Consider the following 26781-nt stretch of genomic DNA (forward strand, 5'->3'; position numbering starts at 1 on the left):
AGTTTGAATGAGGCAGGTACCTCACCATCGCCTTATCTGTATGAACGTTTTCCAACTCAGAGTGGCTGTGAAGGGGTAATAGAGTGATTTTGAGCGTGAAATTGGTTTTTGGAGAGAAATAAATTGGTTGTTAAAACGTTTTCTGTGCCAGTATTGGAAGGTGGAATGAGGCCCAAAGTTACAAATACAGCTGAAATGAGGCATTGCACGTGTTATCAGCATTTTGATCGTTTATCATAGCTGCGGAATAAACTATTCTATCGTTTTCGATTTTGAGAGTTCTTTCTAGTCTGCTTTGTTAGTTTTAGAGTTTATTATGATAGCTTCCCATTGTAATATTCAGTGTTCTAATAGGGTTATTACTCAAATGTTAGAATAAAGAAAATCACTTGTACCTTTTATCATAATTTAATTTCGAAAGCAATAAGATCATTAGTTCCATATGAGATATAATGAATAAATAGGGTATACTAGTGATTTTCCATGCTATACTATCTATCGTATACTATAATTTCCATGAATTGATAATCTTTCAAATTAGTTGATGATAAAATAGTTTATATGGCCTAATTCTCTATTCTTCAGCAAACAATGCAAGGTGAGACTAGATAATGTTCTTATTAGGTACAAATTGTGGCTGAAAGTTGAAAAATAGTCCAGCTAATACGTGGGAGAAATCCAGACAAGTAGGATGAAGACGTGGTAGTTAGTGCGGATCTTGGATCAGTTTCAAAATCCAGTTGGGAGATTTCGGGTGAAGAGGATTTTGCAGTCGGGGGCACAATGCTATGTAGGGGGAGCTGGGGGGTGGATAAGGGTCGTGCCCCCTGGGACCTTTGAGTGCCGGCGGCAGAACTCCGGGTTCCATCGAAAACGAAATTTAAAGGCTTTTCACTAGTTTACGATGGTTCGGCAGCGGGGCAAGGGAATAAATATATACAGAGTGAGAGGAAGGGAAAGGATTGAGAATGGGTGAGAGTGAGTGAGTGAGTGAGCTAAGTCAGTCAGTCCTGGTTGAACTCTACAAAGCTGATACTCCCCGATTGCCAGATCTATTTGAAACTTGGGTAAAAGGTGCAGACTGTTGTGAAGCAGATAGATACTTCACTCATCCCTAGGGAACGCTATTACTGCGGTGGCCTTTTACCTCCATTCTTTCTCTCTCTTCAATCCTAGTTCTCCTCCATTTTACTTGTTCTCCTCTTTCATTTGATGTTCTACATTCCTTCTTTGTCTCTTTCCCTTGTTTTAATGTTCCCCTTCATCTCATAAATGTTTTCTTATTTGATTTCCTTTTCTAAATTCCATTTTCTCATATTTTCATCTTTCTCTCTCTTTTATCTTTTTTCGTGGCTGTATGTCATTGTTGTCGTGGTCCTTGTTTCTCCTCTTTTCCTATTTTCCGTCTTAATCTTCCTTACTCTTAACCCTTCACTTTCTTCTTTTCTCTCTTTTTACTTCTCTTCTCAATTCCTCGTCTCACTCCCTCTTCCTGATTTTCTCCTGATCCCTTCTTTCTCCCAGCCCCTTTTAAATTCGTTCACCTTCTCTCTCACACACTCCTACATGGATAAACTCTGTAACCGTTCATGTCGATCTCACTTAAGGTCTCTTTGGCAAAACTTCCAAGCAAAGACATTTATAAACGAGTTAACTGTGGATCGCTCAAACCAACCGAAAGTGCACTGGTCACGTTCTAATCCCTCAGGGGCTCCGAAGAGCTCTTCGCAAATGCTTGTGCTGAGTTTCAAGTGGAAAATTGAAGCTTGTACTCGAGAGCATCACCCGAAGCTTCCTCAGGTCAAGCGATATTTCGGGATATTAGAGAGCTTCAACTATTACAAAACAATCATCTCAACCTTGAGTGATAGAATAAAAATTCAAATAGATGCATGCTGTGAACCTGTGATATTAGCAGTAATTAGTATTGGGACGACATTGGATGTTGAAGATGAGATTATTTACCTAGCTTATTCCACATAACAAAGTTCAACTTGATTATACTTTATTATTAGTGTAGTTGATAATAATCAGTTCTGAGCGTTTTTTATTTTCATATTTGTATTTCTATAAATTATCACCATACAATGAGTTTCTTTCTATTCGTTAATTATTTTATTCCAGCTAGTTCTATTCAATCGAGTAATTCATGCTCACTCAGCATAAAATTTCTCTGCAGAGTCATGAGGTGTATATTATGATGATAAAAGACAAATTCCTAGTATACTGGTAGTTCTGTGAACAGTTGAAAAAATCGCGTAGTTAAAAACCACAGCCTCCATCAGAGTGATCCAATTGATAATCCACTCGACAGCTAATTTATGATGAATAATTCTATAGTCTGATTTGCACGGTAATATTGGCGTTCGAAGGAGACTCCTTTTCCTTTTGTATTATCCTTAAAATGCAAAATTTCAAAAAACCTTGTATATACGTCGACGCGCAAGTTAAGAACATACCTGTTAAGTTTCATGGAAATTATTGCCGCGTTTCGCCGTAGATGCGGAACATATAAACATATGAACATTCAAACATATAAACATAATGAGAAATGCAAAACCGTCAACTTGAATTATTTTAGACCTTACTTCGATCGGTCAATGAAAATTCAAATGTTATCTCCAATTCTTGTTTTCTAGGTCACAAAGAAGACGAGAGTGGGAGGAGTTCAAGTCATAGTCTTAGTAAAAAGCAGAGAAAAGCGAGAACGGCGTTCACAGACCACCAACTACAGACCCTCGAGAAGAGCTTCGAACGACAAAAGTACCTCAGCGTCCAGGACAGAATGGAACTAGCCGCCAAATTATCACTCAGCGATACTCAAGTCAAGACCTGGTACCAGAACAGGAGGTGAGCATAACAATCTGAATCACACTAATGATAGGAAAGATACTGTGATAAGGTGTACTAGAAAATTAAGTTTTCGCATGACCTTTCTTTGACCGGTCTGCTATGGCCGAAGTATCGATCGAGGAGTATACTATAAGTAGTGATCGAGGAGAAAGAATAATTAAAAGTTATCCAAATTAATTGTACATTTGATGGCACAAAGGTGAATAAATATTCCTAAGAATTATCTCCTTCTCAACAAAGTTCATGTAATAGATATCCAAATTCTCGTTTCAAATTTATATTTTTCAAGTGAAATTTATCCGCCATTTTCAATTATTATATCCTTCGTTTCACCTTCCATTATTATGTACTTGCCATTGCTATTGCTATTGAGGTGTGACACATTTCCCTCGATTACAGCTGTTCATTTTCTGAAATCTGTCAGATGTGCTTTCCAGTCTGGTTGTTCAGCAAGAATATAAGCTCATATTAGAAGAATTGTCCTGAACAATGCTTAAGATAGCCCAAGGCAGTTAGGGGTCACATTAGTAGTTCTATGCGGATAGGGAATGAATTATTGGATTTGCCATAGTGAAACTCACTGCATGCTGTCAGCATGGATTCAATGGATAGCATTAATGTTATATGTGAGAGATTCTGACTATTTGAAGTGAATTCTACTATAGCTAAAGCCAGGCACTGGAATGATGAGTCGAAGAGATTAGGGGTGGGTCAATAGACTGCTACAAATGTGGTGTGATTTTTGGATGACTGCTTTCATTCATTTTATTTGCGTTGCCCAGGGCTAACATGGATAAAATGTGTAAAATCACCGGCGGGTGGGTGAAAGGTAGATGGGTATGCTTTTATGTATGCGTAAACACTGGAAATGACTCATCCATTGCATCAAATAATTCATATATCACATTCTGTGTTCTTGTAAAATACTTCCAAAACACATTGAACAAGTTTCTATTCAATTCTATTCACTATTCATATGTATTTTTTACATGTTTTATGAATAACGATTTTTTCAATTCAATTCAAAAAGTCATTATGAGTCGGTTTAAGTTATTATCGTATCTTTAAGGCTTTCCTCTCTCTAATTTTTTGGAATTAACTTCTGAATAGAGTATTCCAAAATGATAAATAATGAGTCACATTTTTCAACCATGTTCTGATCTTGTACTAAGTACTAAACCAAGTACTAAATTACTTAGCTAAAGAACCATATTATAATGAAGGACTCGGGTATATGATGGCTGTTTGTAATAGAACATTTAAATGACTGAATAAACTTATAGTTCTTCCACTAAAACGTGAAAAAAGTTCCTTTCCTTATTGACTCATTGTTTTTCTACATTTGTATAGAAAACATACAAAAGCCATTCAGATATATCCAGAAAGGAGGTAGAAAAAGATTGACCCAAGATCTATGGAATGGTCGACAGTCAAAAAGCTGCGAAATTAATGTCAAATGGAGAAAGAAAAAGAATAAGTATGTAGAATGAATGAAGAGAGAGGAAATGGAAGAGCGGGCGTTGATGGAAGTTGGAATGAGCTGCTAGAAATCAATCAGAAGATTTGATCCGTATCAGCAACCTCAATTAAATGCGGCCTAATCCGCCACACTCAATCACGAATTAAATATCATTCGAATCAAAACTCTAATTGGATTGGCATTTGTCATTAGATCCAATAAATGCAATCGAATCCGGTTATTCCATTATTTTTCAATTTGTTTCCATAATAGGTACTATAAACGATAACCTGTTTATTGACCGAGCTTGTCGACACCACATGTCATGAGCTTATATTAAGTTTCTTCTATTCTGGATAATTGATTTCGCTGCTCACTGCGGCTCGAGTTAACATAATATTAGTTAGCATTCGTTGAAGCTTACGTATTAGTTGGCACGATGAAAAAATAAAGCAATTATAACCACATTACCAAGATGGGGAATTTTGTTCTGTCAACTTTTCAAAACTTCTTTACATGTGGGTCTCCTTTTTTCGACAATCATCCGCAAGGAAAACAACGTGACTATGTTAGGATGCTTCAGATTGTCTAATTAGCTTCATTTAAGATTCCAGTAAGCCAACCTTGACTTGAACTGAATTATACTCATTAGTTACTTATAATTAGTTTTGAAATATTTTTGACGACACTACAGTCTAATTTTTGAATTTTAGCTATTAAAAACTAGTACTCACGTGTGGAGCGCTATGGATAGAGAAATAGATGATTAGTTAGTTACTTATAGTTCAATAAATTTTTATTCAAACAAGCATCGATTTCTTCATTGTTGAACTCATATATCTATGAATTCGGATCACAATATTATTAACTGTACCTCATCTTAAAATTGGCACTGGGCCAACCAGCCAAGCTATTTGATTGTATATTTGCTTTGCATTTTATATGTTGTTGGATGACATAATTTGGTATACGTTCCAGAATATTCAAAAAGTTAATTAGAACATATCGCTATTTTGAACTTAGAAGTTTCATTAACATAGAAGTAGAAATGTATAGATAGAAGTTGATTAAGTAGATATAATACTGAGTTATGAGCATATTTCTTCAAAGCACGAAAGTAATAATATATTACCTAAGACAGGTTTTCCGTAATAACGCACTGTATTAATTCTTGTTGAATGACTTAATTATGCGTCACACATTCCGCAATATCTGAACATTAATATAAGATATAATTTTAAATTCTCCCACGCTGTAGTTGCGGTGCTATATTTTCAATGCAGATCTATCTATAAATCTCTCACAATCCAGATCAATTCTCCAATCGAGTAAAATCATTAGCTTTTTATGCAGATTGAGTCAGCCGGCGCGCGAGTTCATAAGGGAAGGGAAGTGTGGAGTCAGAGTTCCACCCCATCATCCCCCCCACCCTTCACAACCTTCAACCGTCAATACAAGCAGCCTCAAACCACTTCTAGTCTAGTCCTAATTATCCGCTATAAATTAGGCGTAATAGCTGTAGAACACTCGAGCCGCGATCAGAATTAGTTAAGACATAAAATTTGCATTTAACATTCAACGCTACCGTTTCATGCACGATACCGCACAATAAATGTGGCCACTTTGTTTCTCATTATTAAGGTTCGTCTAGTCACATAGAGCTTCCTTCTATCGGTTGTTTGAAGAATGAATAGACTAGTTCGAATCAAATTGAGAGTGGATGCTTTTTTACGATAGTTTTTTAAGAAAACCCCCAGAGTAGAGAAACACAAATTAATAAAAAAGATGGAGAGTGACAAACCAATATTTTTTATAAGAATATATATTTTATGGATCACTGTAGTCTCATTGATTTTGAAGAATATATTACTCATAGTGTTCGGAGACGATTTATGGGAAATTACATTTTTTAGGCTTGAGGGAATCAATTCGAATCGATTGAAATTTTTCTAAATTCATTTATTATTTTGATAGACCAGATGAAACAAGGTAAAGCATGGAATATAACAGATCCATCCTATGTGAAATACTAGAATTCAGGTAACATTGAGGTAATTGATATTGATTGCAGAATGAACGTTGGCTCTTGATAGTAGCCTAGCTCATGTAAAATGGATCTCTCTAAATAAAAATCGATCCATTAAAAAAATACAAGATGAAAGATTCATGTACAAAATTAAAGCATGTCAGTAACCCTAGTAAATTACAGGTTTTCTATGAAACAAACATCTCAATTTCTTTCTCGACCAGCCTGAACCACTTATTAGAGTAGCTTATCAACGGAAAAATGTTCATCGTTTTTGAAGCAGTTAAGAACGAAAAGACAACGTAAACGCGTACACCCCCAAAAGTACAGCACTTACTTAGCGATTGAAGAGAGGCCAATTTGCATTTATTTCCTGTCATTCCATCCCCAACCTTCTCCCTTCTTCCTTTTCCCATCCTCTTCTTTATCACCCTTTCGCTTTGTTACGTTCTTTCCGCACGCAATCCATGTATCAGACCAATCTTGAACTAACTGAGTCTGACAGCACAGATACGATTTAGCAAACAGATTTAAGGCAAATTTTACACGCGTTATATGGGGAAGAGTATTCTATTCTGTTTTGTAAATAGAGCATTTCGCTAATAATTTCGAGTAAAACGCCGGATGGTGAGATATCGTGTTTAGGGGATATTACAAGATGTTTGTTTATAATAATTGTTGTTGAATAAAGGATATTATGGTAATTCGTCATGAGATTGGCCAAGGTTAGGCTGTTGAATAGATGTCTTTCTCTAGTAGGTTACAAGAAATAAATTCTGTCAGTAGTTTCCTAATAGAATCATTAGTAAAATATTTATTAAAACTGTTTGAAATAAAATAATAATGCATATGTTGGTTGTATATCAGATACTGTATTTGAAATTCAGGTGTAACATAGTAAATCTGTCATTGGGAATGTTCTTCAAAGTATTGATTTCAATATCTGTTCTGATGAATAGCTTGATATATATTTTAGAGAGAATTGGAGAGAATTACTGTGAAAATTATGCATATCACTTCTTTTGGTATCATCGACATTGATAATAAAGCCTATTATAAAATGTAAACTCATAAAAAACAAAGTTAAATCTCAGCTACCTTAAAGTGGCTACTACTATTCATACTTCACACATAACATTCAGGATTAATGAAAACTCTATTGAACAGAAAAATCCGTGATAACGAGATAAAAGCTCTCGTTTATAACCATTATTGCTGGGAATATTCAGCTTAATCTGAAAGAAATCAAAAAGAAACTGAAGAGATAAAAGCTCTCGTTTATAACCATTATTGCTGGGAATATTCAGCTTAATCTGAAAGAAATCAAAAAGAAACTGAAGAGTTTCAGTTTTCGTGGAGTGTTCTACAAAACTTCAACGTTTCACTATTTTCGAGGAAGAGGACATTGATATAGCGTGTCGAGTGAATGGTGCAATAATCATCATAAAATGTCGAAATTGACTCGCTTTCTTTGAATAAATGAGTGATTTCAGATTTCTTGTTGGAGTAATAGATAGGGAAAGAGACTCGACAAGACGAAAACATGAGGCCAATAATAATAAAAGTTATACAACACAGTGTTTCAATCCACTCGAACTAGAGCTACTGAGTTGTATACTTTCATTATCCCATCATAATGATGGTGAAGGGGATTGTGTAATTATATTCACCCCATCGTTACTCAGTGAAACAGGAAGGCATCTAGCATACGGATGCAAAGAACAATAGGGCTTTATTAAACATTCACCCCAAAATTAGATGCATCGCATTAAAACGTTTCCAAATGACAGATTTCAAGAGATGATTGAACAGATTTTGCACCAAAATTAATTATTTGCAACCTCAGTTTCCCCAAAGTGATTCACAAATCTAATACTATGAAAATCCATCCCATTAACATAACCTAAAAATGTTGGGCAACTACTTTCCTAAATTGCTTATTTCCTTGCTAGACACTTCATACAATAAATAGGATTCTTCAAATCCTTACAGATTACCACAAGTTTAATATTTCAGTTATTGTTGGAGAGTCCCTAGATATTCACGAAATCTATTCCCAAAATCTTGATATAAAGTTATTCCGAGTGTAATAGATTCTCTGTACATATTTTACCACAGGAGTAGAAAACAATGATTGGTGAATAAATGTCTCCTGGTTGGGAGGAAAAACATTTTATTGTTGAGAGGTTCCCTAAATATTCATGAAAACTATTTCCGTAATTTTTATAAGTTATTCAGAATGTAATAGATTCGAAAGCTGAACATGAATTCCACTTCAGGAGTAGGAGACAATGCTTGGTAAATGTCTCCTGGTTAGGAGGAAAAACCATTTGTTGTTGAAAGAAAAGTTTAAGTGGATGTGATGTGCGGAAGAATAGGTTGGTGTACGCCTGAAGTGATTTGACAAGAGCCTCTCATGTCATCATTACCGCAGCCAACATTCGAAGGCCATCCCATCCCATCACATCCTCCAGCCATCATCTTCTAGTTCACTGACATCTTTTTAGCTCTTATTTCTCATTTTTCCTCAAACGAGACACTGCGAGACGTGTCGTAGTTTGTCTGCTGCTCTTCCGAAAAAGACTTCTCCAACGCATTATTGTAACTGCATTTGATGACCAGGTGCACCTCTTTGCTGGTCTCTAACTTCTTTCCAACTATTGCAACTGCTTTCTTGTTACTTATGAATAACATCGGTCCGCACCTGACGGATTTCGCCAGGGAATAATCGAAGTAATATGAATTTTTGTTCAATAGTACTTGAATTTATCCTTCTTATCGCAAATCAGTTGAGTTTTGAGGTCTTATTCGGTCACCCCCTTTTCAAATTGTAATAGTTCCGATAAAACACCTTCTTAGAGCTTATATTCATAATGTATTCATATTTCATAAAATCACTTCACTTATATGGGCTACTCTATTCAAATTCACAAAAACAATATAAAAACTGTCAGTACTCTTTTATTAAAAACGTTAAAATATTTTAAAGTTTTCAATAAAAGGGTACTAAAAGTTTATATATTGTTGTTATTAATTTGTATTCATATTCTATGATGATGTGATATATAATTTGAAAGTGATGTGATCAAACTTTTGGAGTGGTTCATAATAAGCTATTCGTGCTTAGCATATTCACATATTTTACATAATTTCTCAACTTTTAGTGAGAGAGCCTGAACTCTATAGAGCCTCTATTACAGCCTGCTATGAACTATTGTGATAATTAACAACAAAAATTATGATAATGATAACTATAGTCAAAAATTCCCTTCATTCTGCTGTTACTTAGGTTGAGTAACTTGTTACAACTTTGAACGTTCCAGTTATTTCGGTTGCGTTTCTAACGCGCGCGAGAAGTGTAAGAATAAGCAGGCAGGTAGGCCTAATGCATAATCGCGAAATCACAGAGCGATTCAAAAAGCATTATTTGTTATGAGAGGAGCTTCTGCTTCGTTGAGCATGAAAAAAGAGAGAGTGGATTATTTTAGGTATTTGCAGCCGACTTGAAATCTGTCTCAGAATAGTTCAACTATGTTGACGGCGCTATTCTACAAATTATTCTCAATCCTCAATGACTACTGCCAGATATACTCAGATTTGAAATTACGTATAGTTTCACCAGCTTGAAGTGGTATCATTTTCAAAAGAGTTGAAGTGCCTCTTCTCAGTTACTGTCATAACAATTTATAAAAGCTAAAAGATTGAGTGTGAAATTAGCTTAATTTATTATTTACAAAGGCAACTTCCCACAAGTCAGTTTTTTGAGTTGGAGGGATGAAATAAAAACGTTCCTGTTAATGATAATCTCATGAATGAAGAGGAGATATGATGAATCAAATTTTCACTTTATCGGGGTGTCCTCGATAGCAGATCTATTTTCCATTATGGTATTTCTTTAGGGTACGAATGAGTGTATTGGATGTATCATGAGTATGACAATGTTTGTTGGGATTTCACCGTGTTGTAAATAGTTACCAGATATTCCAATTCATTCAGCGAAGCAATATAGTCTAGTACAATATAGCTCACTGTCGCAAAGCTACATGCAAACTGTTATTACTATTATTTGAGTTTGGAAATATCACACAAACTGTGGATTTTGAATGTTAGCTGGGTGTCCAATGAAAAAATCCAATAACTTTGTAAATCTAGAATGCAACATGCCCCTGGAGCCTTGACTGGAACTTATTATTTCAGATTGGAAAACGCATAGGCATTTAGAGTATATTAACAGTAGATGATGAGATTAGATTCATCTTCACACTTGAATTTCTGATGAGGAAGCAACAATGGAGTGATGACTATGTGCTGTCAATTGACCGGAGCTCGAGGAGGATGCAGCAATATCAAAGGAAACCGCTTGACAAGACCTCAGTCCATTTCACGGCGATTTTCGTGTTGATTATTTTTCTTAAGTCATCGGTTGGTCGTCGTAAGAAGAGTGGTGGTGACGATAATATGAGGTAAGGAAAGGAAGGGTTATGTCTTTTTGTCTCCGGGTATGATAAGCTTTGTGATGAAGAAAACAGAGAGTGATAAATGAGAGGAGCTGAACAGTAATAGGTACAATACTAGGGAACTAGGGAGGATGGCAATAGTGATAAAATGATGATAAGAATAGAAAATAATGTTGAAATTGATGGAATGATATGGATTACTCTAACCAAATAGAGGTGGAATATACGAATCGGAATAGGCCGATAAGAAAGGGTACGGAAGAGGTTGAGATATAGAGAGTGAAGTGCTACAAGAAATGAGAATCAAAGAATAAGAGGGAAATAAAGAAGAAGATATGTTTGATGTAATGTAACATAGATGAGAGGAAGGTAAACAAGGAGATCAGAAAGATAGAAGGGAATGTAGCAGGAGCAGGAAAGGAAAAGAAAGGAAGAATAAAATTGAAAAAGGAAATAATCAAGCAAGAGAAGTTGAGATAAGAAGGCGAAGGAGAAGAGGAAGAAGGAATAGAGGACTACCAGAGAATACAAGAAGCAATTTGAGAAAGGATAGGATATAAATGAGATGTAGTATGTAGAGATAGAAAGATGAAAAGCAATGCAGAAGCAGAAGTAGCAGAGGAGATGAGTGGAAGAAGCATACGAAGAAGAAGAATCTGGTGAAAGAACGAAAATGGTTGATTTAGCTGGCGTTCATAAAAATCTATGTACAATAGATAGACCAAGTGAACGTTGGCTATAAAAAAGTAAACGACAAGGGTAGGAGGGGGACGGGTAGAACGCGTCCAATTATACGCTTGGCAGAAGTGTCGCGAGCTGCAGCAACTCGCGCCTAATTCTGACGTCACAGCGATCGTCACGTATCCAGCAGCAGCAGCAGCCGACGACCATAATAATTAAAAGCGTTCTTCTGCTTCTGTGGCGGGAGAGGCTTCTTCTGAAATGCGCAAGTCACCTTGCCGAAACTGATTGGTCGCTTTGTGGCTGGCACGGCCTCCGGCTGATACTGCTCACATTGATGCTCATTCTGATGATGCTGCTGCTACGGTATCTCAATCTTCTTCTGCACGTGGTGTTGGTGATGGTTTTTAGTCGATTCGATTTTTTCGTGTTGATTTGTGTCGACAGTCGACAGTCAGACCCGCTACGTGAACGATGCAACACGCGCGCACGCCGATTCAAAGTCAATAAACTGCTCGGATGAGCCGTCTGACGTGCGTTTGACGCTAAATGCGTCCAATAGCATTCCATTCTTGTACTTTCAATTCCAACAGTCAAGGTTTGAAACAAAGTACAATTACAGATTTCTAGTAGTAAGAATACAGTTGAGTTGAAAGTAGGCCTGAAATTATATTTCTGAGACAACTTACAAGTTCCAATTACAAAAATTGAAAATTGAGAACATAGAGTTCATAGCTTAACTATAGAATTGAAGCACTTTGAGAACTCAGTTGCATTCAGTTACCTGTACAGGTCAAGTGAAATTGAGCATTCTAAAATAGGCTATGACTCATAATAGAAAAGAATTATTATTCCATTTGAGGTAAATTAGGTTGAATGATTCAGAGAAAATTTTTTTTAATACTTAATTTGTGAGGTTTATGCACTTACAAATGCAATAAAAGACGAGAAGAAAAGTTGATCACATGTTTTTGATCAGTTCAAATTTAATATGATTTGAGCAAAAATAGAAACTGTTCTTAAAAAATACTGAACGTTATAGCTTGGACAACGTTTCTGATGGAAAGCTGATCAATATCAGGTCAGAAGACACTTCTAGCGTTCGAATTATGGTGAAAGATAGTAGCTTCTACGAAAAAATGCAACTTGCTCCAAATGCAATAAAACTCACTGAGTGCATGTCCGAACTTTTTGTAATAATACTGAGTCAAGAAGTTTCAGGTGAGCCTTCTGAATAAGTTAGAGCGTCCAGTCCGAGACCCTTCGTTAATAAATGGGTAATTACTATGGATGATATGCAACAATTAAAAGTGTCGGCAATTAGGGCTGGTGTTCTGCACAATTTAACCACGGGTCCTTGCTCAACTCAACTCAGACACACACACACGACACTACGTCACTGTTGGACGATCAAAGACACAGAAAAGAAAAACACTCCACCATATGGTTCCCCGTACACGGCTCATGTATTATTTGCGTTTTTGTCGAGTTGATCCACGTCTTTTATCAACCAGTCATCGAACTGTTCCATGTCTAACGGCTTTAAAGTCAGTTGTACAATAGTGTGTTGTTTTAAAAATATAATTTACTGCATCAGTTTTAAAAACCAACAATTTTTCAATGAGATCCACCACCATACGATACTATTGTAGCGTGGGCCACGTTTGTGAAATATAGTGAACCGTTTAAGTTTCTTATAAATCTACAAAGGTATTTCTTCTACAAAAGAAAAATCATGGATCAAGTTGATGGAATCTCCTTTTTTGTGAGTCGGTAGATAATTCACGCACCAGCTGATTAGGATATTATTTTGGTTATTGTGCTAGAATATCAATCAAGTAAATATCGCCTTCAATTGTGGATACAATATTATTCACAACTAATTGTACTGGTTCATGTAAAACTGATGAAATACAAATTCACCCATCAAATGAGATACAAATCTGAATAGCTTCAAAAGTTTATCGATCTGAGATTCAAATATATGTCGATTGATAATGGTTTGAAAAAACACTATGTTCCATCATTACATTTATTTTTCTCCTTTCTGCTTTGATGAATGAAGCTCTCACCCACAGCGTGTTGATTGATAGATAACTGGAAACGACAAAATCAAACTATCCCAACAGCATTACTGTGCCATTTTATTCCAGACGAAAAGTCAATCTGAATGGTGGCAACCTTCTTAATGCATAGACACACCTCAGGTCGGTTTTCTACTTCGAATAATAAGAAACGGAAAAAGGAACGAAGAAGAAGAATAAGTAAAGAAAGAAGTGTGCCCTGATTTATTGCATCACACTCGATTGCATCTGTAATTTTATTATTCTAATTAAGATGATCGCAGGATTTGTGGAGAGGGATGGTTTTATTATTCTTTTCTTCGGTTGTATCCTTTTACCACAACTCGAATTTCATGCATGAGGGCTCTTATTGAGAAGCCCTTAAGAGGGTCTTTCAGCTAGCCAAGTGGCTGTGAAGGATTCTTCAGAAAGATGCAACATCATTGGCCTAAGCGACATAGTAATATATTGATGTCAACAGACTGAAAGTTGTGTGTGAATTACGATTACGACCGTTTAGAATGTGAATACCATCTCTCTCCGCATTAAAAACGTCGAGAATCACATCATAATGAAACTCTTCAGTTTTTCCAGGAATATTACTTTTTATCAAAGTATTCTCTGTTGATATAACATTTATCATATGCTCAATATATCACATTCAATTTACGTTCGCATTACGACTAGTTTCTCTTCCACAATAAATAACTCTGCTCACCTATACAGTGGGTGACTGGATATAGCAAAGTGAAAAGTTGGAACTTGTAATAAATGAGATTTCAATATAAGTTCGATTTATAATAAGTATTTATATATAATAAGTTCGATTTATTAGAATATGAACAGTAAATCAAAGTTCTGAAAACAATTTCAGCAAAAGTATGTTAGTGCAATCAGGTTCCATGGAATAGGATTTGGAAATTTTACGAAACGGTAAAAATCATTTACTTCCCATCATACAACTGTCATCTTTGTGATGTCTTTCTGCATTAATGCTGGAATCCGTGACTGACTAACTATTTACTGGAAATCTTCCTAGATGCTGGTCATTTATGCTGTCAAGAAAATTAACTCAAATGAAAAAACCAACACCAAAGTAGCCACAGTAAAGTTTCAATTTCATGAGTTCTTGTGATGAGTACCGCATTACGAGGGACAATAAGATCTTACTTTTTCATCTTAAAGAGATGTTGATGTGAGTTATTGTGTTCCTCATTTCTATCTGCGACAGTCGGTTTCCTAATGCCTTGAAACATGCCAAACTTCAATATACATTGCCTTCCTTATTCAATGCAAACGCACCAAAACAATCAACTGACAACTCACGATAATTGACATTGACTCTGTTTGAGTGGGAAATTTAAAAAGTTTTCTTAAAAATTGAATTTCCTATTTCCATTAGAATTCCAATTTTGAACACTTGTAACGTTGTATCACTGCTTTAGTTTCTCAACTTGTTTAAAGCTCAAAGTGATTACTTTTGAAAGTATTAACGCGCTGTGAAATAAAGCACGTTTCGTCTAATCCACTTTAATAGTAATTGCTAGTCAAGTATTGGTTTTCCCCGATTGAATCTCGGGCTGAACCTATTAATCCTTACAGTCAGGCATTACAGTAATTTGTGACAGACCAGACAAAATTTTCTAACGGTACTCTGATAGATCAGTTGGTTTTTGCTAGATGAAAATTCCATCCCGAATTTGTCACGGAATCAATACCGCTAATTGTTCAAGAAAAACGCAGTTGCTCGCTACAGTTCCATCCTTCAATTGATGGATGACGGAAAGGTGTTGTTCATTACTTCCTTTTTTCAGCACAGCTACTGTGTTTGTGTTGATCAATTAATCAATCAATGTAGCACAATGAATGCTGCGAATTTAGAAGTAATTAGGAGCTTTCTCTAACATCAATTACAGCGGTAGGCTGGCTGTTTCACTTTACAATACTCACCTGATAATGTTTCTTTGTTGAATTAGAACAAGTGTTGATCAGTATCTGACTGGATAAAAGAGAATTCGTTTCATTCGCTTAAACAGGCTAAGATTGAGCTGACGAATTTGAGGTTTTTGGGACAGTTGTCTATGGGCTGAATTTGTTGTCATTTCATTTTGAAGGTTGATTGAAAAACACTTCCCGGAATACTTCTATATTCTTTGATGTTCTTGATATTTATTTGTCTCTGGTAGTAGGCCTAGTGTTGAGAACAAATAATAAGATTTTACGTGCAAAAATAATGTTAATCATGGAACAAGCATTTCAATTGCGGAAGAAAGCAAAAACTATTATTTGTAAAAATATTATACTGAGAAAACTATGATACTAATACATTGATACTAAGAAAGCTATGACTTTTCATTTCGAACTCGAAAAAAGTTATCCGAATAAGTTTTTCATGTCCTATTGTGTAGAACAAAATGTAATTAGAATGAAAATATATAATGAGATATCCGCATAAAATCCAAAAACAAAATTTTGGAACAATTAAAAAATTCAAATCTCATTCTGGCTTATCAAAATTATAGTCAGTTTTCACTCACAGTCAGTTGTTGGAAGTTCAACACTCTTCGTCGTGGATGTAGAACTCCTAAAATTTGAAAAAAGTTTTTTGGTCGGTATCGTTTTATGGAGGATCAACACATTTTTCTTTCCCATAAAAACTAAAACTACTTCATGGATGACAGAAAATGTTAGATTGATCACAGAAATTATAGAAACCACATCAATTACAGAAAATATTAGATTGTTTACAATTACATACAATAGTTAGTTACAATAAAAATTTCTTATAATGTCTCCTCTATAATTATGTTTAGTGTTTTCTGTGTGGAAATTGACCTACTTCACTATGGATGATAGTTATTTATAGATAATTATATATAGATAATTTATTTATTTTTATTTGATAGACTGGTCTGAATTGTTATTTTCCGTTGTTTTAGGACGAAATGGAAACGACAAACAGCGGTTGGCCTAGAACTACTGGCTGAGGCGGGCAACTATGCAGCCTTCCAGAGGCTGTACGGCGTTGGCAGTCCATACGGCTGCTGGCCGTACCCGGGGGCATCGACGGCCCCCGCTGCAGCCGACATCTACTATCGTCAAGCTGCCGCCGCCGCAGCTGCAGCTGTCAACACACTGCAAAAGCCCCTCGCCTATCGGCTTTATCCCGGAGTGGCGGGGCCGTCTCACCTGCCGCCGCCTCCGGCTAGCGCCGCCCCCTACTACCATCACCCGCCGCCGCCCCGCACTCCCACCCCCGACTCACGGCCTCCCTCCGTCGACTCTGTCGATGTTGAAGACGATTCACCCGACTCGCCGATATCAGCGTCTAAACGACAGAAGGTGTGAATTCATTCTTCGTGAAAAGACTGAAACTAGTGATCTTCAGCGGAAAATCGTCATATATAAATGCAATTCTTAGAGAAAGGACTCCAAATAATTTGAAATCATCGTTGAATCCGATGTTTCAGTTGTATTTTGTGTAAAGTGAACTCTGTATCATCGATCAAATCGTATTCTGCAATAATTGACTCTGAAATATGAGAAAATAGTAAACTTTATATCTCTGAAATCGTGTTTCAATACAATACTCTCTTGACAAAAAGCATTTACTACACAAGTTACGTACAAATTCGTCTAACGGTAGTATCCTTTTTCCGCTATATAGGCTAACATCGTCGGAAGTAAATCAAGTATGGTTATTGAAACCGTTTTCGAATGCTTTCTGGCAAAAAACTGTGGTACTGGAAGTTAAAAATCTCCGTAATTTTCATTATGTCTGATTTAGATCGTTAAAAGACTATTCATGATGAGATAATCCGCTTTTTGAAGTACCGTATTCGAATGTAATGTGGAGACTATTAAATCAAATAAATCGTCGGGATTCATGAGTTGAGAACTATTTAGCAATCAGAACTCATCATGCAAGTTTTGTTTTTATTTATAGTCGATGTTCAAAATGTGTGTCTATTGTATTGGCGCTTGGGAAACCTCATAGTGCGAAAAACATCTCATTCTCTTTGAGTCAGTCAGATAGCATATCAATACAAATGATTTCAGATTCTTCACGATAGAACGGTTAATCTGGTTCTCCAAAAACTGGAATTGTATGAAATTCCTTTGAAGAATCATGGAATTGATCCTGCTTGTCAGAAGTCAGAAAAGAGATTCAAAGACCAGATAATTGCATATCTCGTCTCTAAAAAGACTTTTCAAATTGTATTTATTGTAAACATTAGGCTAAGCTAGCTTTTATCAGAAACTTTTGGAGACTAATCATCCTGTTCGAATTAAATATTTTCACAACTTAGCTGAATAAAAATTCAAAGTAAAAAGGAATTCAAAGTAAAGTTGAAAAATTCATCGAAGCATTGTATCTGCAGCCCCAACATTGTTTCTGATCGAGTTGATTATCCTTTTTCTAACTTAAAAATTTGAACATGTTCAGTATAACTGCAATGAATCTCCTTTATAGTAGTACTGATCAGAAAAATTATTCAAAACAAAACTATTATGAAGATGCCATTCATGTATTTTATTAAATGATTTACGCTATTCCTTATTGACCAAGTTCAGTAACTTTTCACACTTAGGGGATACTCCCCAACTATATAGTATTAGTGCCATCATTTACTCTTGAAATCAGAAAAAAGTTGGAAAAGTAATAATTTCTTTGTTATTTAAATGAATTCTCATACGAGAACTCTCGTTTTAGAGTTCGAATCACTTCAATTGAGTCCTGTACAAGACATTCCATAGTCAAGAGCTTACTTGAAAATTAATTTAAATTTCAAATGGTCTTCCATTAATATTACTTTTTCCAGTTGCTTTTTTAGTTGACATTCATTATAAAATGTCCTTGAAGTTAGTATATTAGAATCATCATCCTCAAGTCACAAGTATATCAGGTATCAGATATTATAAACTATTCTACACCGTTCTCATGTTGAAAATGATTCAGTTATATTTTCTTTCATCAGAATACCAGTTCGATACTAAAACATTCCTTGTTAGATTAATGAAATGTACAGTATTATTAGATTTGTATGTTAATTGAACTAAAATGATGCCTAGAGTTGTAGGAGCTGTCTAATAAATAGGGTTTGTAAATGATTTAAATATATTATTGGAATCATCATAAACATGCAATGTTTTAGGGACTTTGAATTCGACTATAATGATCGAAACTTAGGATCTACCAAGAATGTTTACATTATATCTATTGAAACGTGCAATAACTACTACTAATAACTACTTTCGCATTCACTACACTTTTCTATTGTACAAGGAGGAAATTAGTCACTTCTATTCAATCGGTTAAAAAATGAAAGTTCAATTAAAACATGATACACAACTCACTCTCGAAGTTTGTGGAACCAAATCCAAAAATCAGAAATAATACTTTTTTAAAGAAATTGCAATGATCAAACCTATTACATGGAAATGTAGGAGCCATAAGTCTGTGAGTAACACACGGTTATGAAGACATCGAGGAATTTCCCTAAACACTTCTGCAATACTTGGCATCGTCTTATTATGTGTATGAATATGTAATATATGTAGATAGATCGATTTTATATTCCTCGATTATTACCTCGAATTTATTGTTATAGTAAAATAATAGTGTGTAACAGTATTGTATAACAGAACTGTGACAGCCCTCAGATCTTACTACCTACTAACTTTGTACTTTTCAGCTTTTAAACCACAGCTATGAAACAAACCCAAGTATCTAAATGAAGTTTTTCTATAGAAACTGATAAGCTTTTCAATAAAATTGTTAATAAAATACTATGCTTAATGGAATGAATGATTGAAAGTGGACATTTATTTATTAAGTTTGCTGCTGAAAACAAAAATGTATTTATTTGTCTTACAAAGTGGTAGATCTTAAGATAATTACCTGTTCAAAAATGAAAAACGTAGCTGTGAATGAAAATAACTTCATAGAGCTTTGTAAATAAAATATTGATTATCGTAATAGTATAAATGTAATAATATACATTATTGAAAAGTTGTTAATGAAATTAATGAGAATAAATTAATGATACAATCAACCATGATGGCTTTATTTCCTCAACTCCTGATATTTATTTCATGTACCGGAAGCCTAAGAATTGAAATTATAGAAGGAAAGAATTTTACTTTTATCTTCTAACATTGGAAGCTGAAGTGTTGAGAGCTGTAGTGGAGCTAATCGCTAAGATATTATTGAAGATATGCTCCGCAAAGGAAATTTCATCATTCAAGCCTTTATCAATACTATAGTATGAATCGATGGTGAAAGTCGTAGTATTGAAACATTGAAAACATCAATCTTAATATAGTGAACATTGAGAATGGAGACTGGGATAGACTATACTGTCAATAAAGTTTAAATAGTTCTTGACAAACTCTATAATAGCTGATTATTCAGAACAGATTCTTCAAAACGTTCTTAGTGAAGTCAGTCAAGTTGACTTGATCAGTCAAGTTCTTGGCACAGTTGACGACTCTCTGGAGTAACAATCAGAACCAGTTAAGTTGTTTGTATTGTATTCAAGACTCTTATATTTTTCTTGCTATTAGTTGCTTTACAACAAGAAAATTGCTTGACTAAGAACGTTCTCAAGAAACAATACACACAGATCTACTCTTATTCATATTAATATGACTTAGAAACGAAGATTCAACGATATTTTTCAAAGTTTTCCGATTTGTATATACTATCAAGCTATAAAAATGAAAAAACTTTCTCGGGAGAATTTTTTTTCTGATCATTACTTATTAGAATATTGATCTGTCCCAATAATTAAAACTTTAGGTGTTTATATCTCAAGAAGTAATGATCGAAAAAAAATGTTTTCTCGAGAAACATTTTTCCCATTATTATAGCTTGATAGTATATACAAATGGAAAAACTTCACCATTAGTTTTTTCAGCATTGCATAGCCTTATTGAACAACGAAAAGAAGTACCTAGTTACAAAAATCTAACATCAAACTACTGTAGACCTACGTTGAAGACACAAAAACTTCCTTCAGGTTTTCGACTGTGTATAAAGGTATTGGACATGTAAAATGTACGATAGTGGCCAGACTAACTGATATCGATTCTCAAGCTACTGCATCGTTGCTCCACAGTATGGGAAGGACATAAAATCTTACGTAGGATGTGGAATGGAATCATTATTAACTTATTTGATCAAAACTATTTTGATGCATATACCCTATTGTCCAGTCGCTGGCTTACATTGAAAGAGGATAGATGAGACAAGAGACAAGACGGATTATTGTTAGGTGGTCTTTAGTGTATATGAAACTCGATGTCGTCACGTCTCAGGGTGGTCGTCAGATTGGGGGGAGGGGGGTATAAAATCGCATGTCCTGCAGTGACTATTCATAGTACAGTTTTGACTTTTTCTAATTAGTCTGAACTTGATATTCGTACCTGTCCGCTGAAGTGCTAATTTTGTCATGAATATTATTAGCTTCCAACCAAGTGCACTCTGGATGAAATGAATCCAATTTTTCAATACTTGCCTAAAAATTTGTGATATTCAATATCTGTGTGTGGTTATCACAGGTGTGAAACATCCTCCCCATGAAAAATGCACCAGTTTTTGCACCACAAAGGAAACCAAACAATAAGTGCAACCAACTGTTGTATTCTACTCTCCCTGTTTTCCCCCTGTCATCCACAATAATTTTCTGTATAAAAGAGCTACCATGGTTTAATTTAATTGTGGCTTTTACGAACAATTTGTCTAGGAAAACAGCTATCCCGCTTCCTGCCCTATTCTTCTACAAATGTGGTTCCCTCTTATCCCTCTCCCCTCCCACCACCCTCAACCAGTAAACGGAACCGGAAGTTACCATTATTCTCGAAAAGTGTGACGTCACTGTCATTATTAGAATCGAGTGAGCATTTTGTTATGCTCGAGCACTCTTTGAAGAACCGATTTCGGTTCAAGTATCAGACTCTTGAATGTTCAAATGGAGCCGCGTACAATAGAGAGCTCACTTACATCAAATTCTAATTTTCAACTGAACTCACAATCAAGTGCTCATTGTAAGATTACTCGATTGCTATTCAAATCTCACATATTATAGAAACACCGAAATAGTGTTTCACACCTTTCATGATATAGTTTCACAACAGAAGATTGTTTTTGGAAATGAGGTTTGGTTGAAGAAAAACATACAGGATGGGTGAAAAGTCCGAGAACGACTTAATATCTCATACACATACACAGAGGTAATTTGACGGTGGGTGTGATTGGGGATCCTACTCAATTTGAAAATACTACTTTACTATGACTTTAAAAATCTGGTCCGCCATCTTGGATCCGCCTTATTGAATGAAACTTTTTTTTTATGGGAAGGTGGTCATGCGATACATGATTTCGATACGGAATTTCAATAAAAGAAGAATGGCGCAGACCGCATATCGATATCTCAAACCGTTTCGGAGATATTCACATCATTAATCAATACTATTCAAAGCAGAAAAGAGAGAAAAAAGTCCGAGAACGGCTTAATATATCATACACAAAAGTAATTCAACGGTGGGAGTGATTGGGGATCCTACTCAAATTAAAAATACTACTTTAATATGACTTCAAAAATCTGGTTCGTCATCTTGGATCCGCCATATTGAATGCAACTCTATTTTTTTTAAATAGGAAGGTTGTCATACGATTCATGAATTCAATACGGAATTTCAAGACAAAATTAATGTTGAAAACCGCACATCGATATCTCAAACCGTTTAGAAGATATTCATATTATTAATCAATACCACTTATGTATTTCTATCCAGATTTGCATGGTATTGATTAATAATATGAATATCTTTTAAACGGTTTGAGATATAGATGTGCGGCTCTCACCATTAATTTTTCCATAAAATTTCGTATGGAAATCATGAATCGCATGACCACCTTCCTATTTAAAAAAATGAAGTTGCATCCAATATGGCAGACCAGATTTTTAAAGTCATACAAAAGTAGTATTTTTAATTTGAGTAGGATCCCCAATCACACCCACCGTCAAATTACTTTTGTGTATGATATGTTAAGCCGTTCTCGGACTTTTTTATCTCTTTTCTGCTTTGAATAGTATTGATTAATAATGTGAATATCTCCGAAACTGTTTGAGATATCGATATGCGGTTTGCGTCATTCTTTTTGTTCTTGAAATTCCGTATCAAAATCATGTATTGCATGACCACCTTCCTTTTTTAAAAACATAAAGTTGCATCCTATATGGCGGATCTAAGAAGGGCGGACCAGATTTTCAAAGCCATAGTGAAGTAGTATTTTCAAATTGAGTAGGATCCCCAATCACACCCACCGTCAAATTACCTTTGTGTGTGAGATATTAAGCCGTTCTCGGACTTTTCACCCACTCTGTATATCATTCACGAGTGAGACCTGTTCAATTAAGGAACTAAACTCTCAACTTGAAGGCGATATTGTATAACATTGCAATAACTCTCTTGAATTTTTCCCATTGCAAATACGAATTATGCTTATCAAGGTTTATATATTCAAATACAGTATATTAGATCTATTTACAGTCTCTAGATAACTTAGATTCTCACATAAATCTGTGGCTTTGAGAGTCATGAGTATTTGTCATATAATAATTATTTAACGAAAATCCCAAATAAATGCTACAAATCACCCAGAAGACCTCTGCTATTGCAGACATTGACAACAGGGTTAACAGCTAGATGGACTATCCAAAAATTAGTTGCCAGCCCGGGAATCGAACCCGGTACCTCCCAATTGCCAGTCAGGAATGCTTACCCTTACACCAAACTGACAATCTCTGGATAGCAGTGCTCATTTTATACGAAGCCACAGTGGCCAACCAGTTACAGATGGAATTAAATAGAGAATGCATTTATTCAAATGCTAATTAATATATAATTATTATTTAACGAAAATCCCAAATAAATGCGGCAAATCACCCAGAAGACCTCTGCTACTGAAGACATTGACCCTGTTGTCAATGACCCTGATGTGGCTTCGACCATGTTGTCAATGTCTGCAGTGGCAGAGGTCTTCTGGGTGATTTGCAGCATTTATTTGGGATTTTCGTTAAATAATAATTATATATTAATTAGCATTTGAATAAATGCATTCTCTATTTAATTCCATCAGTATTTGTCATGGTAAATTTAAGAGCGACAAGATTTCGTGGATAAGTGTATTCTGTAAGTCAAGAAATGAACCTGATCAGTATTCTTAATGATTGCAAAGGAGTCAATAATATTATTGTTTTCTACCTCAACTCAGACAACATTTCAATTCAATATTAATTTCATCCACACTCTATGTGCTGGTGGTCCAACTTGGATAATATTAGAAGTTGACTTATGTTGAATATTAGTGTGCTCTGTTTTTTGATTATTGAATTAAGTTTTTGAAACAATTCTGACCAATATTGTATCAAAAGATCAATTTCAGCAGGGGGGGTTCCCCCAAGACCGCGTCCTTGAAATTAAATTCTTGTGGGGAGGGTGGCTTTAGAATAACTACTGACGAAATTATTAAGTGAAATTATTTAAGTTCAGTGAAAGGCTATAAATATAGTATAGGCTAAGTAGATAGTAAAGGTTACTTTTTTTTCACCTGTACTTTTATCAAAAATTTTAAAAGTGGTGTGTATTGTACTTTCTAGTAGGTCATGACAATAGACTGGCTATACTTAGTTGCAATCGGTATAACTAATACTTTACAACAGTCGGTGTATTTAAAACTACCTGAAATGTTGATGCTACTACACTACAGTAGAAATCGGACTACTAAACTACATAAAGTAATAACACTGGAACACAGCAATTCGAACAACGGTTTGAACAAAACTAGTAATGCAAATTATTTGGAATAATAGCATTGTAATATGATGAGTAATAAAATATAGTGAGGGTTGCCTATCTAGCCCCTAGCCGAATATGCTAGGAAACAGTACAGTACGTCCTTGAACTCTCCTATAGAATGAGCCGAGAGTACAGTTATATAAAATTGCATGCCTTATTGCATAGACTGCGCCTGTTATGCTCAGCAATACACTACTGGCTTTTCTTATTCATTGGACTTTTGGAAACTTTTTAGTAGTGACATTTTTGAAGATTTCCGATTCGGATATCATTAAATTAACGAAACTAAGTAAGAGAAAAACGTTTTTATAATTTTTACTTTTCGGGATGAGCGAATGCATCAAGTTGAAATCTTTTGGATGAGGTATTTCAAAATTAATATAAAAAATCATGGAATTTTGAGAATACATTCTTGAAGGTATTGCTTTTAGGATGACATGCTTGATTTCTCGGAAAATGATTGCTATCACTGACTGACTATGTTGTTTAATGAACTCTTGATTTATAATATGTGCTGTTCATACTATTAAATTCACCAAAGTGTAGATGTAGTGCACTGTAGTTTACTACATTTAATTAAACTTGACTGAAACGAATTATTTCCATTATAAAAATATTATTATTGACCGAGCGAAGTGAGGTCTAAGATTCAAGTCGACGGTTTGGCATTTCTCTTAATGTTTAAATGTTTGAATGTTTAAATGTTCATATGTTGCGCATTTACGGCAAAACGCGGTAATAGATTTTCATGAAATTTGACAGGTATGCTCCTTTTTAAATTGCGCATCGACGTATAAACAAGGTTTTTTGGGAATTTTGCATTCCAAGGATAATATAAAAGGAAAAAGGAGCCTCCTTCAAACGCAAATATTACCGTAAAAATCAGACTATAGAATTATTCATCATAAATCAGCTGACAAGTGGTTATACAGATGTGTGGAGAAGCCAGTCTATTGCTGTATTTCCATAAGGTCTTTAGTTTCAATCAGGTAATTGTGGATGAGAATACTGCGTGAGGTCTACTGTCAACTCCTGTAATTCGGAAACTATATTATCATAGTTGTTAATGTCTCCTATATACTCATGAATAATATGCTATTTTGCAAACACATTTTAGTGTGAAAAGTTTTGTTGAATAATTATAAACCGTATGTACTTCTATTAGTAATTGAATATCTTAGGAACTGAAAGGAGATATTATGATCTGAATCAAATAAGATACTCGATATCTATTCAATTTATTGAATAGTGACTCATCTTTTCAGTTTGAATTCCGATTATGGATTGATTTTCATGATAATGAATTATAATTTTCATTGTGAAATAATGATACTCTGTACAAGCTTTTTCATAAAATTCATATTATTTATTACAGCATGTCTGAACGAAAACTCCATTGATTGAACTTAAAAGCTCAATCTAGCTCTAATCTATATTTTATAGTAGGGTATTAATTCACCAAAAACTTTTTCTCCACTATTGATCTCTTCCATTCTTGAACAATAAATTTTAACATCTTTAGATCAGGTTGAAAAAATGTGAATTTATTGAAAATCTCTAACTCGGTGCGAAAACGACGTCAGCCATCATTGTACTATCAAGATAAGTGCTTCTCTGTGAGCCTCACATTGTTGGCGATCTAGAGTGGCCAAATAATGAATTTTGCGAGTTAGACACTGCTAGGCGCAAATAAGCCATGAATAATTTGAACAGGTCGCAATTTTCTCAAAACGGACCGCTTTTTCCGTTGTCGTCGCGTTTTTATTATTTACTTATTATGTATGCAACAGACAATGGTTGGCGTCGCGGCGTTATTTAAACGCAAATTGGGCGTGAATAATGCAATAACAATAAGAGATAGCAGGAAGAATTCAAGTGTGAAACGATTTATTTCAGAAGCGTAAACAAGAGCGACTAAAATAATTGGTGGCGGCGTGGACACCAACCTGTTTAGCGGAGGCGGTCGCGTAATAACGTTTCCACTCACAGTTGTCGACTTATTGTTGCAGTCGAAATCAATCATAATGAGTTTATTTATATCACTTCTAATATTATCAATGATTATATTAGTTGCAAGAGAGTGGGAGCGGATTCAGAATGTCTAAAAGGAAGTATGCCTCTATAAAGATTGAAAAAATCTACTTACCCGAATGGAAAAAGAAGAAACCAACCTCATTTCATCTTCAATTAAGGATACCACAGCAGACGCTGATTATTGCATACCGAACATTGTTTGTATATTATGATTTCTGAAACTAGAATTCATGGAAATGTAATTTATGTAAAAGAATATGCAATAAAAGGTTATTTATTTATTTATTATTATCAATCATCAAGCTACTGAGATCAAACTCGAATAATTCATATGGAAACGTA

At 35.0% G+C, this 26781-nt stretch overlaps 1 protein-coding gene across 1 annotated transcript in view; it reads left to right on the forward strand.

Moving 5' to 3' along the window:
• Positions 1 to 19595, forward strand: part of LOC111048041 (homeobox protein B-H1) — a 43972-nt gene extending 24377 nt beyond the window's left edge. Inside the window, exons 2-3 of the mRNA XM_039432846.1 lie at positions 2640 to 2850; positions 16479 to 19595. Coding sequence (XP_039288780.1) covers positions 2640 to 2850; positions 16479 to 16887 — 620 coding nt within the window. The 3' untranslated portion in view covers positions 16888 to 19595. The remainder of the gene's footprint in view (positions 1 to 2639; positions 2851 to 16478) is intronic.
• Positions 19596 to 26781: the final 7186 nt, after the last annotated feature.

This window comes from Nilaparvata lugens, chromosome 7 (assembly GCF_014356525.2).
Source record: "Nilaparvata lugens isolate BPH chromosome 7, ASM1435652v1, whole genome shotgun sequence".
NCBI classification, from domain to species: Eukaryota; Metazoa; Arthropoda; class Insecta; order Hemiptera; family Delphacidae; genus Nilaparvata; species Nilaparvata lugens.